Source organism: Phycodurus eques, chromosome 7 (assembly GCF_024500275.1).
Source record: "Phycodurus eques isolate BA_2022a chromosome 7, UOR_Pequ_1.1, whole genome shotgun sequence".
Lineage (NCBI taxonomy): Eukaryota > Metazoa > Chordata > Actinopteri > Syngnathiformes > Syngnathidae > Phycodurus > Phycodurus eques.
In genome coordinates, this window is record NC_084531.1 from 23,368,130 (window position 1) to 23,382,799 (window position 14,670).

Consider the following 14,670-nt stretch of genomic DNA (forward strand, 5'->3'; position numbering starts at 1 on the left):
AGCATTTTGTGTTGTTATTCGTATTAGGCGGCTAATTAACTAGAATAACATGACACGCTTTTGTGTTGTCACACAGAAGTGGCGATTCTCAGACAAATTTTACTACCCTTGACGATATTCTTCTTTTTCATTGTCGTTGGGAAATGGATATCTTTAGGGCTAATTCAGACAGAGCATCTTTGTTTTTATGTTTACAATCATGATGTTTTTACTGGCACCCAAATATGCTGCATAACACATTTACAAATTCCATGTGTGTCTATCTTTAGTGTGAGTGAAACAATGTGAGAAAGTGAGCAAAAGAAAAGAAATGCAAGCAAGAGAGAGAAGAGCACGAGATGATTAGATTGGGCTGTCATAAATTATCGATATTTCATCCACAGACAAAATAAGAGCGTGTGAAGGAAAAGAAGCTTTATCCCCTTGCCAAATAACAAACAAAAAAAGAAATAAGACAGTCCAGAGAAGATTGTCAGAGCAATTGTGACAAAATGAAACGAAAGACAAGGGGGTGGATGACACGAGGGACTTAGCATGAATGAAAAAAAAGAAGAAAGGCATTCAGAGAACAGGAAGAGGGCAGCAGGAAATTCCTTCATTTTCCTGACCCTTTGTCCTTTATAAGAAAAAAAAACATTCTCAAGGCTGATGATGGCAGACATGACGATGAGATTAAATCATCTGGCAGTTTTTCTACACTAGGGAATGGATGAGAAGACTGTTCATACCTCATGTCTTCCAGCAGGTCACATTCAGTCTGATTTTTAAAGTGCAGTCTTGTCAACTGGTCTGTGTGCGTGTTCTTCAGCTCTTGTGTCACTTTAACCTGGGGGGAACAAAAATGCACATGAACAAGGCAGTTCATTTCATATGCTTGACACTGCTACACTACCATTGCCTTCTGGTTAACACGTCAATCAGTTGCAAAAATGTCAAGAATGTAATACAAGGCCACATATCATTTGCAGTGTGGAAATCCGGGTTTAAAATTAAGATTTGTTTTTTGTAAGTCGTCCTCCATTTGACTATGCTGTTTCATCCATCCATCCATTTTCTGGACAGCTTATCCTCACCAGGGTCACGGGCGTACTGGAGCCTAACCCAGCTATCTTCGGGCGAGAGGCGGGGTACACCCTGAACTGGGCGCCAAGCCAATCACAGGGCTATGTTGTTTCAGCAGCTATATTTTTTTAAATATATAATTTCCCTCTCAATGTTCTGAATTCCTGCTTCCATTTTCCCAGTGGCGTATTGAAGAGATTTATGCTGCCTGGAGGAGTTGTGCCATACCAGAGATCGATGTGGGTGTAGCTCAACTTCCCATAGCTGATGTCATGTTATTCTTTAGACCACCGCTGTCGAAGTCAAGACCCAAGGCCCTCTACGTCAAGCGAAAGAGAAAGCATGCCATATTTTTTTCCTTGACTTCTGTTCAAAACTAACCATTAACCTAACAATCAAATGCAAGGTCAATTATGTAATCCAATGGTGTTATTATTAGGGCTCCCATTAACAAGTGCAAATGCCTGGGACTCAAGCCACACGCCTAGTCCATACACAAAGACAGCAGACGCATGCAGACTTTTTTTATTTGGCCGGATTTTTAGCAACAAAAGTTAAAAAGAAGATATTGGACAGCTCTCGAGACAAAACAAGCATAAACTTTTGTACAAAGCACATATCATGCACGTTCGGGTTAGTGAGGGACCTGGCTTTGGTCAGCGAAGCGAGTTGGGGGGTACGGGGGGAGTGAAGGGCTACATACAAATCTTGAAAGCAGTTTGAAACCTACAAACTCTACCTTTAACAATCAGTTATTTTCTCAGTTTTTGAGACACTGAGGGGAATTGTTTGTATGCAGCAGATGCTGAGCTAAAAAATATATGTATACACGTAAACACACACACACACACACACACACACTTGTCAATGCCCAGGGAGTCACCGTGAAGGTCATTGTGTATTGTCTGGTGAATTCCACTAGCTATTCACTGCATTAACAGCAGGCACAATCGTGACTCTTCTGGACAAAACAAGCAAACACGCAAATACACTGGCATGTGCACTCTCTATCTATCTATTTCACACACACACACACACACACACACACTACAGAGACTGTCTCTCATCTACTGTGTCTTATGATAAGGAGGGCGAGGTTCATTACTTTATCGGGACAAAAGCGACTTGATGTCTCCCTCTATCATTCATTGTAAAGCACAGGAAGCAATGGAGAAGAGGAAGGGCGAGAGGTGACAGAGACAGAGTGGGGAAGAGCGGCTGAAGGTGGACTGGTCATAAAAGCTTAGTTGGGAAGAAGATGGCAGGTGAGCAAGGGACAATAAGGAGGGATGGAGGGAGGGCTGGAGGGAGGGAGGGAGAGAGACACAGACAAACAGACAGATAGAATATTGCAGCAAATAAGAGATGAGCAAGATGAAAGTTGAAATAACTGAAAACCAGAAGAGTATAACTTTAAGCAATATTACAATATTAGTCATTCGAACTGCTCTAAGTGCTAGAAGACTGCATCTTTTTGCACAATTGTCAAAAAAATAAAATAATGTACCGGCATTACCAGATAACTAGCAGCCCTTTACTGCTCAGTGACTGTTTTTTTTTTGTCAATGTCTTTATGTCTCCAAAGTGTTCTCTGTCAATTGACTGTCTATTGTCGTACTAGAGCGGCTCCAACTACCGGAGACAAATTCCTTATGTGTTTTTTGGACATACTTGGTAAATAAAGAAGATTCTGATTCTGATTCTGAAAAAGAGCAAGGTCTCGAAAGTCATGCAACAGGAAAAGTGCAACTGGTATTGAACGAGTGGAACCTCTCAGGTCAAACACAATCCATTCCGTGATGCTGGTCGACCCCTTGCTTCTTTGAATTAGACACAATTATCGCCAAATTAAATCATGAAAATGGAAAGAATCTTTTATTTTCAAACTGTCCTTCTGTCATAAGACCTTTATCAACTGTAGAGGGCCCTTGTTTTCAACCGCAGGAAAAACTCTTAACTGTCATACAATTTAGAAGTTAAAATATTGCAGTTGTTCAGCCATAAAAAAATAAAACACTACATTTTTACTTAATTGACAAAAGCAATTCTTAACTGTCATACAACTGCAAGAATAAGTTAACCATCATTACAAAACGCTTGAATTTAAATCAACTTTGATAACAACTGTCAATGCTGACACTTGGGCAGGAGTTGTTAACATGGAGTTCGCTGGCATCAGGTCGCCCCCAAGTACCACATGAGTAGGCTATGGGACTGTTCTAAAAATAGCTCGCCAGTGCTTTCCTACTGAGTGTAATTTCCAAGGAATGTTGTAAAAATGATCATTTGAAAATGTAATGTGTGCAGAGATATATAGAAATGAAGTGTACTTAGATTTATAGAAATAAAGGGTTGTATATTGATATCTGTTTCTTACCTAGTAAAGTCATTGCTGATAATTATTTTGAGAAATTATTAACATGGTCGGTGTCTTCACATAGAACCGGTAAATCGAGAGCTTCGCCTTTCGGCCGGGCCCCATGGGTGCAGGCCCGGCCACCAGGCGCACGACTTCGAGCCCCACCTCCAGGCCTGGCTCCAGAGGGGGGCCCCGGTGACCCGCGTCCGGGCAAGGGAAAACGTCTTCCTGAATTATTTGTCATCATAGGGGTTTTTGGAGCTGTGCTTTGTCTGGTCCCTCACCTAGGACCTGTTTGCCATGGGTGACCCTGCCTGGGTCATAAAACCCCAGGCAGCTTAGCTCCTAGGATCATTGGGACACACAAACCCCTCCAACACGATAAGGTGACAGCTCAAGGAGGGGTCTTTTTGAATGTGTCACAAAAAAAAAAAAGTCCAAGAATAAGCAAAACAGAGACACATACACAATTCATTCGTAAAGGCTCTCTGCCAAACCGAGCAATATTTGCTGATGACTCACAGCAACTCCAAAGTTTTGTGTGATGATTAGGAGCATATTTTTTTCCTGAAAAATGTCGACACATTCGGAATTGTACAACCTTGTTCAATTATGTGTCTTGTTTAATCAGTCACATTTGTGAAACGTTTTCAAGTGTTTCAAATTTCAATTGAAAGCTAGGGTGTGACATACAGTTTTTACATACATACGGATCTGAAACAGGATGCAAAGCATGAAGACCAATTCGAAACTCACAGTCATCTCATATATAGCCCTTATTACAGTAACACATGTTGACATACGGCTGTATTCCATGTCTCAGGAGATTTTCTTCCAAGTGAAGAAGTGTTACATAAAATGACACATATTCTTTTCCCACTATATGTGTGACCTGTGATTGACTGTCAGGTGGGATAGCAACCCTGAACAGGATAAGCAGTATTAGAGAAGTGTATATTTTTTAAATACGATATGTCTCGTGCCTAATTAACTATTAGTCCATCTATCCATTTTCTACACCGCTTCTATACGGGTGAAATGGCGCCTATGATGAGGCCTTGTACATCCTGGACTGGTCACCAGCATTCCGCAGGGCACAAGCAATCATCTTTGATCAAAATATGCAAATGATGCATTCTTACTGTGTAAACATATGTGCTGAGACATCAACAAGACACTTAAGCAGCTTCGTGGATCCTACTGGGAGCCAAAGTACGGTAGTAGTTTCCAACAGACTGATGCAGGGGTGTAATGAATATGTCAGCCACATTCACAGGTTATGCCATAGTCGACAAAATATTATCCTTCAACCAAATCATTTGCACACATATGACAAAGGTTATGACTACATGAAAAATGAAGCGGGCAATCGATATTGTGATCAGGTATTGTGATCATCAGCCTCCATGGTGATGTGTTTCACAGACGTGACATGGCACGTTCAGGGAAGATAGGAAGCCACAGCACAAGTGGCACATGGGGAATATGTGGTAATTAAGAGGAAACTGTGCACTGGTTCACACCAAGGTAATTGCCTCTCATGCAGCTATTTCAGGACAACACACACACACACACACACACACACTACCAATCATAAAAGGGACTTAGCAGTGTTCTCAGAAGCCCTTTCTGAATCAATACAGCAGTGTAGTGCGTGTGTGTGTGTGTGTGTGTGTGTGTGTGTGTGTGTGTGTGTGTGTGTGTGTGTGTGTGTGTGTGTGTGTGTGTGTGTGTGTGTGTGACCCTGGACAGACTGAAGGTCTACCCCTCAAGACAACAAGCATCATAATCTCACACAAGCATATTGAGCCAGTGCTTTCCAGTATACAGTAGCTGGGCACATAACACACAGATGGCAACATAGCTAGCTAGCATATGTGCTTGCTAACGCCACGAAAAAAAGGGACATCCATATGAAGGCTATTCATGATATTTGATATTGTCACATTGCGTGTGAGGGGGGGCGTAGGAATAATGTGTCACATGTGTGTGTATAGTAGCGTGGCTTGTTGTTGTGTATAAAGGCGATGTGTGAACCAACGTAGCGTTTTGTCATCTTGACGGCTGGACAGATGTCATCATCATCATCGTCACCATCATCAACATCATGTCATTATGGTTAATATTAAGAGCGATAACACGCCGCTGGTAAAAGCAAGCAAAAATTGCCCTTTCTGTGTTGTCTCTGCCTTTTCGAACAAGACGCTTTGTGTGCGGTTATCTGGACTATTAATCATGTTACTACTGTACATTGTTTCCCATTCGTCATTGTCTCAGTCAGGCTAAAAAAAAAAAAAAAAAAAAACAAGAAAAGCATCAATAACGGGCAGTGGAAATCACTCACCTTCCTCGGCGGCGGCTGCATTTTGGAGTATTGACATGAATGGTATTTCCCCTGTGAAATGTATTGTAATCCAAAAAAAAACCAAATCGGATGATATTTCTTCCTGCAACGACCATAAAAAAATAAAAATAATAAAATGACAGTAGTCCAAGCGACAGGGAGGAAAGACGGGGAGTTAGATTTGTACTCCGGCGGCCATGATTGATGGCAAACGGGCTGGTTTATACGAAGCAGAAAGTGAAGCTGCGAGGAGAGCGTGTAAGCACTTTTGTGTTGCTTGCTGCCACTGCTGGATGACTGGAGAGAGTACAGTAGTGTACTGAGCTGATCTGAGCTGGGGAGGGGGGCGGAAAAGCAGAGGGGAGGAAAGGTTGATAATAACGGGGAACCCCATCGGATGCCAAGAGCAATGGCTCCCCCGAGTGGCGACGCATAGTAGCGCATCCGGTGTCGGTAAAGGGGAATAACAGGCGCAAAAGAGAAACCTTTTTTCCTGACTACTAATTTCCTGCCTTTCACCTTATGTCTCCACAACACGTAGGCAACATTTCACCGTGTTCAGTGAGGTTATTTGTGCATTCTCGTCGTCAAGGAGGACATCCTGCTCGTGACAGCTCGCTTGAGTGTGCCGCAGAGGCTCGGCTGCATGGCAACAAGGCACCGCAGTCGAGCGCAGAAACATCGATGAGGCACTTTTCAGGTTGCACGTTTGCTTTGGTTTGACGCATTCAGACTGCTAAAATAATATATATAAAATGTATAATTTGCATATATATATATATATATATATATATATATATATATATATATATATAGAATAGAAGAAGATATATAGAATTTATTTGATATCCTTGATATCCTTGACAGTATCCATCTTAAGATCAATGTACTCGTATGGTCTTTGTCCTTAGTAGGGTAACTTTGGCATACTAGTAGGACAAAAGAAATATACTAGTTAATATCAAGTGCGTCACTTGTAGTACGTAGTTTGAGCATTTATTCGATTAACCTTGATATCCAGCTCAAAGACTGTGTACCATGTACTAGTACGCACTTTGTCCTCACTAGTAGGACTACTAGTAGGACAGCTAAATGTTATTATTAGTTAAGGAAAACTCAGATTCAGAAAACTGTCGTGACAGAAAATCTTCTTTGACATGACTTAACACACAAACTATGCACGAGTTGACAACTACGTGCCCCTGGTGACATAATAAAAACAATTTACCATCTGGCGCTTCACTAGTAGCACTGTTCGAACATTTATTCAAAACTATATTAGTATGCCCTATGGAGTTTTTCTTTACTAGGAAGACAATTACTTTATGTTACTAGTAAGTCAAAACTTCCCTAGTTGACAACTGCATGCTACTTGTGATTTAAAAAATTAGTAAACATCTAGTGCTAGTTGGAGCGATATGCTTGCGCGATAGCCGTGTAGTAATATGCACCTTGTCCTCACTAGTAACTAGCCAGGACAACAGCATGTTACTATTGAGGCAAAACTACTATTGGGTATATTGATTCTACTCGTTGGGTCCAACAGCACACTGGTGTGTCGTGTGTGGCACATGCCTACTAGTGTTACTAGTGCAACACAGTAGTTTACAAGTATGATTTAATTGCATGCTAGTAGGCCAAAAGTGTCACTACTAAAGAAAAAAAAAACTTAAAATATATTGTAGTCGTGCTACTAATGCTCCCCAGGCATTCTTCTATAGGGTGTAGAATTGTTTTACTTGTGAGGACAAAGTACTACAGTACGTGGACCTTAACCCTGCGATGCGTGACTAATGAGATTCCTATAAGTAGCTGTCCACTGTAGTGACCGCATGCATCTATTTATTCCGTTGAAAGGGGACATATTTTGCCAAACCAACTTTTTCTGGTATTTGGGATGTAATATTGTCTGTGTGGTGTCTCAGTAAACATGTCAAATATGAATTAAAATTGTCCACGCGTTGCTGAGCTCCAGATGTTTTTCTGCCGAGAGGCCTGAAATCAGGTCATTCGATTTTCTCGAGCTGATCTACGTCACTAGGAAAAGATCTCCGCCTTCCTTTTCTGCTCCCTCGCCAGCGCTGTAAACATAACAAACACATGTGCTCTCACAAGTGGGTTTTCTACACGCAGGCAACCAATCAGAGGAAAGGGGGCGGTCTTAGCCAAATATGGACAAAGCGGATACAAAACTGGGTCAAACAGAAGTAGCTGTCAGAGGGCCCTTTTCTGTATGACAAAACCAAGGTGTTTTTTTAAAAATGAAATTGTCACTTTTGTTGTAAGTCCATGTTAGAGACTCACTCTATCGAGGTCTAAATAGCCAAAATAGGGGACCTTTAAATGATGGATAGATTTTATACATACTTTTAAATTTTTATTTTATGAATTAATTGCTTCATTAATTATAAATCAATTATTATAAACAATTGCATTTAAAATGAGAGTGAATTGATATTTTATTATTCGAATAAACAATTTCACTTACACATTTTAACTTAACCTCATTTACAAATGACATGGCCCATCGTGTGGCCCTTGTATGCAAACGTTTGCTCATCCCTTGTTTAAAACCATTGTGAGGATTTCTTTTCCATTTTATTTTTTGAATGTTTTGTTCATTTTCATGTAATATGTGTCGTATTTACTAAAAAACTAACTGTGGCAGTGATGGCACAATCCCAAATATACAGTAATTATACATAATTCACTATTTGTGTGTGTGTGTGCGTGTGTGTGTGTGTGTCTTTTTGCCAGTGATATTATGAATAGTGCAATATTACCATTCATCACACACATTTTGATCAGAAGTCCCATATATGAAACAAACCATCATTCCAAAGGCCTCTACATTTTGGCCATTGTCTAGAAAATATAAACGTAAATGGTTTTAAAAAAGAATTTGACAGAGATATTCTACACGTAAAACTGATCATATTTTTGCGTCTTTCGGCTTGTCCCAACAAGGCTTGCAATGGTAAGTTGTTCACATGATTTGGCTCCAACTACCGGAGACAAATTCCTAGTGTGTTTTTTGGACATACTTGGCAAATAAAGATGATTCTGATTCTGATTTGGCAGAGTTTTAAAGTGCCCTCCTCCTGACAACCCACTATATATATATATATATATATATATATATATATATATATATATATATATATTATACTGTTGTTATATATATATATATATATATATATATATTCTTCTTTTTTTGTCTGGACTTGAGACTGGCAGTGGATGGATACTGTGACACTGTCTACTGTGCATGCAAGGCAGCAGCATGTATCACTACACTACCAAACCCTGATCACATAAATGCATTCAAAAAAACATTTGTGCAAATATATGTTAATTTATGTCTCCATGGCCAAGGTTAAGGGGCTTTTAATCATTAATACACATTGTTTCAGAAGCAGGTAAGCTATTAAATGCACTTTCTCACCTTCCCTCTCTCAGTATCATGCACAATTTTTCAGTGTTGTGGGGGAAATGGCTGCGAGTCATTGGTTGGGGTTCTGCAATGATGTTTTTGTCTGTACATTTTTATGATTTCACTTGCATTCGTTCAGCTGTGGTCAGGTAAGAAAAGTGCAATGAAGAAACTCATAGATGTAAATCTACACAATTTTTCTTGTATGGTTGAAATGTTCCCTTGAATATGCTTTATATATGAATATGCTCCTATCCTCCTATGCTTTAACATAAGACTAATATTTTGTATTCTGTATTACCATTTTTTTTGGCTTGAATAAAGCAAAATAAGAGTGACCTGCTGTGGCCATCCTCCATATGAATAACAGCCTGAGGGTCTCTGCACATGCAGGTCCTAGCTCGACCGGCTCCAACTCAATTTAGCTATACATTGGCAAAAAAAAAAAAAAAAAAACTAGCTACACAGAGACCTGGAACTTTCAGAGAACTGCAGGAGAATCTGTCAGGTATGTTGCGTCTTAAACGGAATTGCCATTTGTTGTGTTTAAGGAAGAGGAGGGAAGACCAAAAAGATGTGCAAAGAGGTGATGTTTTGAATAAATGTGAAAGGAATGTCACGAGAAGGTTTAGGTTTTTACGTGAGTAAAACTTAAGAGAATGGGACGAGAATGCATAATGGGCTCAAAAGAAGTTGTAGTAGATTCTGTGTCTGCATGAGTTACTAGAGGTCTAAGATGCGTTTTTCGGTTTAGATAGGTAGATAGTGTTGAGTTGAGTGTCAAATGTTCGCATCACTGTTGTTATGTTTGCCCTCAGGCAACCAGTTATAATGGCGAAACCACAGAAATGTTTACTTGCCAGGGGTGTAACGGTATGCCAAAAATCACAGCTCGGTACGTACATTCGTTTTAAGGTCCTGGATCGGTTCACTTATGGTACATTTTGGAACAAAATGCAAAACAAACTGCTTATATTTTGTGTGAAAAAGGGACAGATTGAATGATTTTAAAAAAGCTACATCTAAATATTTTCTCTTGAGGAAAGTGTAACATTGAATAGTTTATCTTCTTGTTTGGAAATTAACAATGTCGACAAGTGCAATGGTAACAGTTTGAACAGTGTGAATTATGATTCTTTAAAAATAACAGTCGCATTTTTTATTGCGTTGGCTCAGTCCGAAGTGCCTGGGAGAGGCTGTTTTAAGGCCCTTGGAAATTGCTTTTGTTCTGCACTTTCATGTTGCACTGATACACATTCGCCTGATGTCTTTTTAACTGAGTTACATTGAAAGTTGGATGTACTGTCCTGCCAAATGCATAGCACGAGCCATGCTGTGCTGTTGATGGAATAAGTGTATGGGCTAGAGCGTGACGCAGTTATCTTTCTTGTCTCTTACCTAATTTGCTGTTTGGGAACCCTAATTATCACCCCTGTATTTATTATGTTTGTTGTGGCTAGTTTTGAATAGAAGTCAAAGAGCGAAATGGGGCACGCTTTCACGGGCCACATTAAATGACGTAGAGGGTTGGATTCGGCCAGCGGGCCTTGGGTTTGCCACCCTTCGACTGATGCACCCATCCCCAAAGTGTGTGTTTCGAATATTTTACCTTAAATAAGGTTAGCAAAATGTTAGAGAGAGAGCTCAAATGTAGTGCAGCTCTACCTATGCATGCCTTGTACACATAGCCGCCTAATATTGTCTCTAAAAACCTCTTTAGTAACTATTTAAGTTGTCTGTTTTCTTATAGGTGGACCAGTCAACATGAACAATACCGAACCAGGCAATGTCAGCAACTTCTACTGTCATTTTCAAGAAGATTTTAAATACATTCTACTTCCCGTCAGCTACTCCCTGGTGCTCGTGTTCGGCCTGGCACTGAATTCCACGGCGCTATACACGATTGTGTTCCGCACAAAACGCTGGAATCCCTCCACTATCTACATGATCAACCTGACAATGTGTGACACGTTCTACATCCTCACACTGCCCTTCCTCATCTACTACTACGCAGATAAAAATGACTGGCCCTTCGGTGAACCTCTCTGCAAGCTCATACGCTTCCTGTTTTATACCAACTTATATGGTGCGGTTCTTAGATAATACTTTACATAGTACAGTGGGGCCTTGAGATAGGAGTTTCATTCCTTCCGAACACTTATACTCACTTCATCGTTCACCACTGAAATAAATGGAAATGCAATGAATCCGTTCCATCTCTCTCTCTCTCTCTCTCTCTCTCTCTCTCTCTCTCCCTCTCTCTCTCCTCACTAGGGTCGCGGGCGTGCTGGAGCCTATCCCAGCTATCATAAACAATTCATTTTGTTAGTCGGCGGCACGGTGGTCGACTGGTTAGAGCGTCAGCCTCCCAGTTCTGAGGACCGGGGTTCAATCCCCGGCCCCGCCTGTGTGGGGTTTGCATGTTCTCCCCGTGCCTGCGTGGGTTTTCTCCGGGCACTCCGGTTTCCTCCCACATCCCAAAAACATGCATTAATTGGAGACTCTAAATTGCCCGTAGGCATGACTGTGAGTGCGAATGGTTGTTTGTTTGTATGTGCCCAGCGATTGGCTGGCAACCAGTTCAGGGTGTACCCCGCCTCCTTCCCGATGACAGCTGGGATAGGCTCCAGCACGCCCGCGACCCTAGTGAGGAGAAGCGGCTCAGAAAATGGATGGATGGATGGATGTAATGAACTAATAAAATAGAATGTAAAGAATTTCAACCGTTTTCGCAACATTTAATTTCAACTGAGATTGTGCTGCTCCTTCTGGTTTGGGTGCCTTGGCCACCTGGGGGCAGTATGTTAAAGACAGGGACATACGAACAAGGGATTCACAAGATCATTCTCTGTGTTTGTATAATGTCGCCAAAATGTTACCGCTCTCTTGAAATGTGTTTGTTTTATTTAGGTAGTTTCGTTTGAGGTGACCTGATTCTTTTTAAACCTGGTTGTTTTGTCACCAGAGGTTAACATTGTACTGGTCTATGAACATGCATAACTACATAATTAGTTTTAATACAGCCCCTATATTGGACACCCCCATGTTTATATCGGTGTATTTAATTGAGTGGTTGGTGAGTGTACTGTCCAGTGTAACTGTGACAATTTGAATGTTTTTTCCAGGTTCTATTCTATTCCTGTGCTGTATCAGCCTGCATCGTTTTGTTGGTATCTGCTACCCAGTCCGCTCTTTGAAGTGGATCAGTGCTCGTCGGGCCAAACTGGTGTCTGTGGCAGTTTGGGCCTGTGTGTTATTCTGTCAGGCACCTATTCTTTACTTCTCAAGAATAAGGTCAGGACAATCCAATCTCATTCTCTCCACATTTGTCATATATAGCACAATGATAATCATGTAATCTTCTATGTCCTTGGTCAGGGATGTGGCCACAGATAGGATTTGTTACGACACAACCAGCCCAGAGTTCTTTGACGACTTTCTGGTGTACAGCTCAGCCGTGTCGGTGTTCATGTTTGCCCTGCCCTTCATGGTGGTGATGGTGTGCTATGGCCTAATGGTGCGGAAACTTCTGGAACCTGGATGGGGCGGTGAGGGAGGGGGCCAAGGAGCACTCCGCACCAAGCAGAAATCAGTGAAGATGATCATCATCGTGCTGGCAACGTTCATACTTTGTTTCCTCCCGTTCCACCTCACCAGGAGCCTGTATTATTGTTTCAGATACCTGAGACAGGTCAATCCTGCACAGGTGAGGACAACATGCACTTCTCCAACATTTTATCAAATGTTTAAGTTTAATAGTGAAATTGTTTTGTTTTTTTTGCAGGTCAACTGTAACTTGGTTGAGGCATCCAGTATTGCCTACAAGGTGACCCGTCCATTTGTTAGTGCCAACAGTTGCATGGATCCTATCCTTTACTTCTTAGCTGGACAGGACGTCCGCACTAGTCTCACCAGTAAGAGAAGGTTCCAAAGACGAAAAGATGAGAGAGAATGATTGCTAGCAGAAGGAATGAAGCCAAACACAATCCATTCCGACATTGACATCAGTTTTGTTCAGACACATAGTCACATAGGACAAATGGAAATAGAGCTAATCTGTATAGTGTGAACATGTTAACAGGAAATGTATTAAGTAACATTTTGACACTCAACTAATGTAAAATACAATTAACCACTGTATAAAGAAACTTTTTGAAGGGAGCATCATTTAAGGTGACTCAACTTCATGGATCATGCATTTTAGCATTAAAGTTATGCCACTACATTTCAATCTGATTCAAGTCTGGATTTTAACTTGTCCACTCCAAAACCTTAATTTTGTTTTTTAAGCCCATTCAAAAGTTGACTTGCTGGTGTGTTTTGGATCGTTATCCTGCTGCAAAATCCAAGTGCGCTTCAGTTTAAGATCACAAACTGGCTGAACATTCTCCTTCAGGATTTTCTGTTAAAAGAGCAGAATTCACGGTTCCATTATTGAAGCTGTCCAGGTCCTGAAGGAGCTAAGCAGCCCAAGACCATCACACCACATTTGACTGTTGGTATGTTTTTCTGAAATGCTGTGCGACATTTTCGCCAGATGTAACAAGACACACAGCTTCCAAAAAGCTCAACTTTCATCTTGTCAGTCCATATAATAATTCTCTCCAAGTCTTGGGAATCAGTTTTTTTGTTTTTTGTTTTTTTTTCCAAAAGAAAGACATGCCTTATGTTCTTTTTAGTCAACAGTGGTTTTTGCCTTGGAACTCTGCCATGGATGCCATTTTTGCCGAGGCTCTTCCTTATTGTACGTGTCATGAACACTGACCTGAACTGAGGCAAGGGAGACCTGCAGTTATCAAGTTATCTGCACGTTATCCTGAGTTTCTTTGTGGCCTCCTGGGTGAGTCATTGTTGTGCTCTTGGGCTAAACTTTGGAGGCCGGCCACTCCTGGGAAGGTTCACCACTTCCATATTTTCTCCATGTGAGGATAAAGGCTCTCCCTATGGTTTGCTGGAATCCTAAAGCTTTAGTAAAGGCGTTTGTAACTCTTTCCAAACTGATAGATAATTTAATTTCTTGACTGTTTTTGAATTTGTTTCGATCGTGTCATTTTAGTGCAGCTTTTTTCGATCTTTTGTCTGACTTGATTTTGTCAGGACAGATTCTGTTTAAAGTGATTCCTTGATTGAACAGGTCTGGAGGTAGACTGTGAGCAGTGAAAATTAACCACAAATTGTGATTAGCCACACAGCGCCAGTTAACTTTGAAGTTTTTTCCCTAAATAAATGAAATAACTTAAAAATAGAATTTTAAGTTCATTTGGGTTACATTTGTCTGATATTTACAATTTGTTTGATGGGGAAACTATGCAAAACTATAAGAATTTGAGCAGAGAGCCAATACTTTTACAGCACTGTATTTTTTATATTTACAAAAAATATATATATTGTAAATTGATTTATTTAAGGATTTTAATCATAATCAAGCAATTTATGAAAATACATTGTTAAAATGAAAATATTTATTTCTTG

The 14,670-nt window shown here is 40.6% G+C and overlaps 2 protein-coding genes across 7 annotated transcripts in view; one reads left to right on the forward strand and one right to left on the reverse strand.

The window, feature by feature from the left end:
• The window catches only part of LOC133404896 (F-BAR and double SH3 domains protein 2-like), a 49,904-nt gene extending 43,858 nt beyond the window's left edge, over window positions 1–6,046 (reverse strand). For all 6 annotated transcript variants that reach the window (XM_061681389.1, XM_061681388.1, XM_061681387.1 and 3 more), the window contains exons 1-2: window positions 5,766–6,046; window positions 729–826 (exon numbers count right to left, since the gene is read on the reverse strand). In XM_061681389.1, coding sequence (XP_061537373.1) covers window positions 729–826; window positions 5,766–5,786 — 119 coding nt within the window. In that variant the 5' untranslated portion in view covers window positions 5,787–6,046. The remainder of the gene's footprint in view (window positions 1–728; window positions 827–5,765) is intronic.
• Window positions 6,047–10,962: 4,916 nt separating this feature from the next.
• Window positions 10,963–13,153, forward strand: LOC133405352 (P2Y purinoceptor 2-like). Its single transcript, XM_061682223.1, has 4 exons — window positions 10,963–11,284; window positions 12,324–12,492; window positions 12,577–12,904; window positions 12,983–13,153. Exons 1-4 carry the CDS (start codon window positions 10,963–10,965, stop codon window positions 13,151–13,153), a joined length of 990 nt encoding a protein of 329 aa, XP_061538207.1.
• The last annotated feature ends 1,517 nt before the right edge of the window (window positions 13,154–14,670 follow it).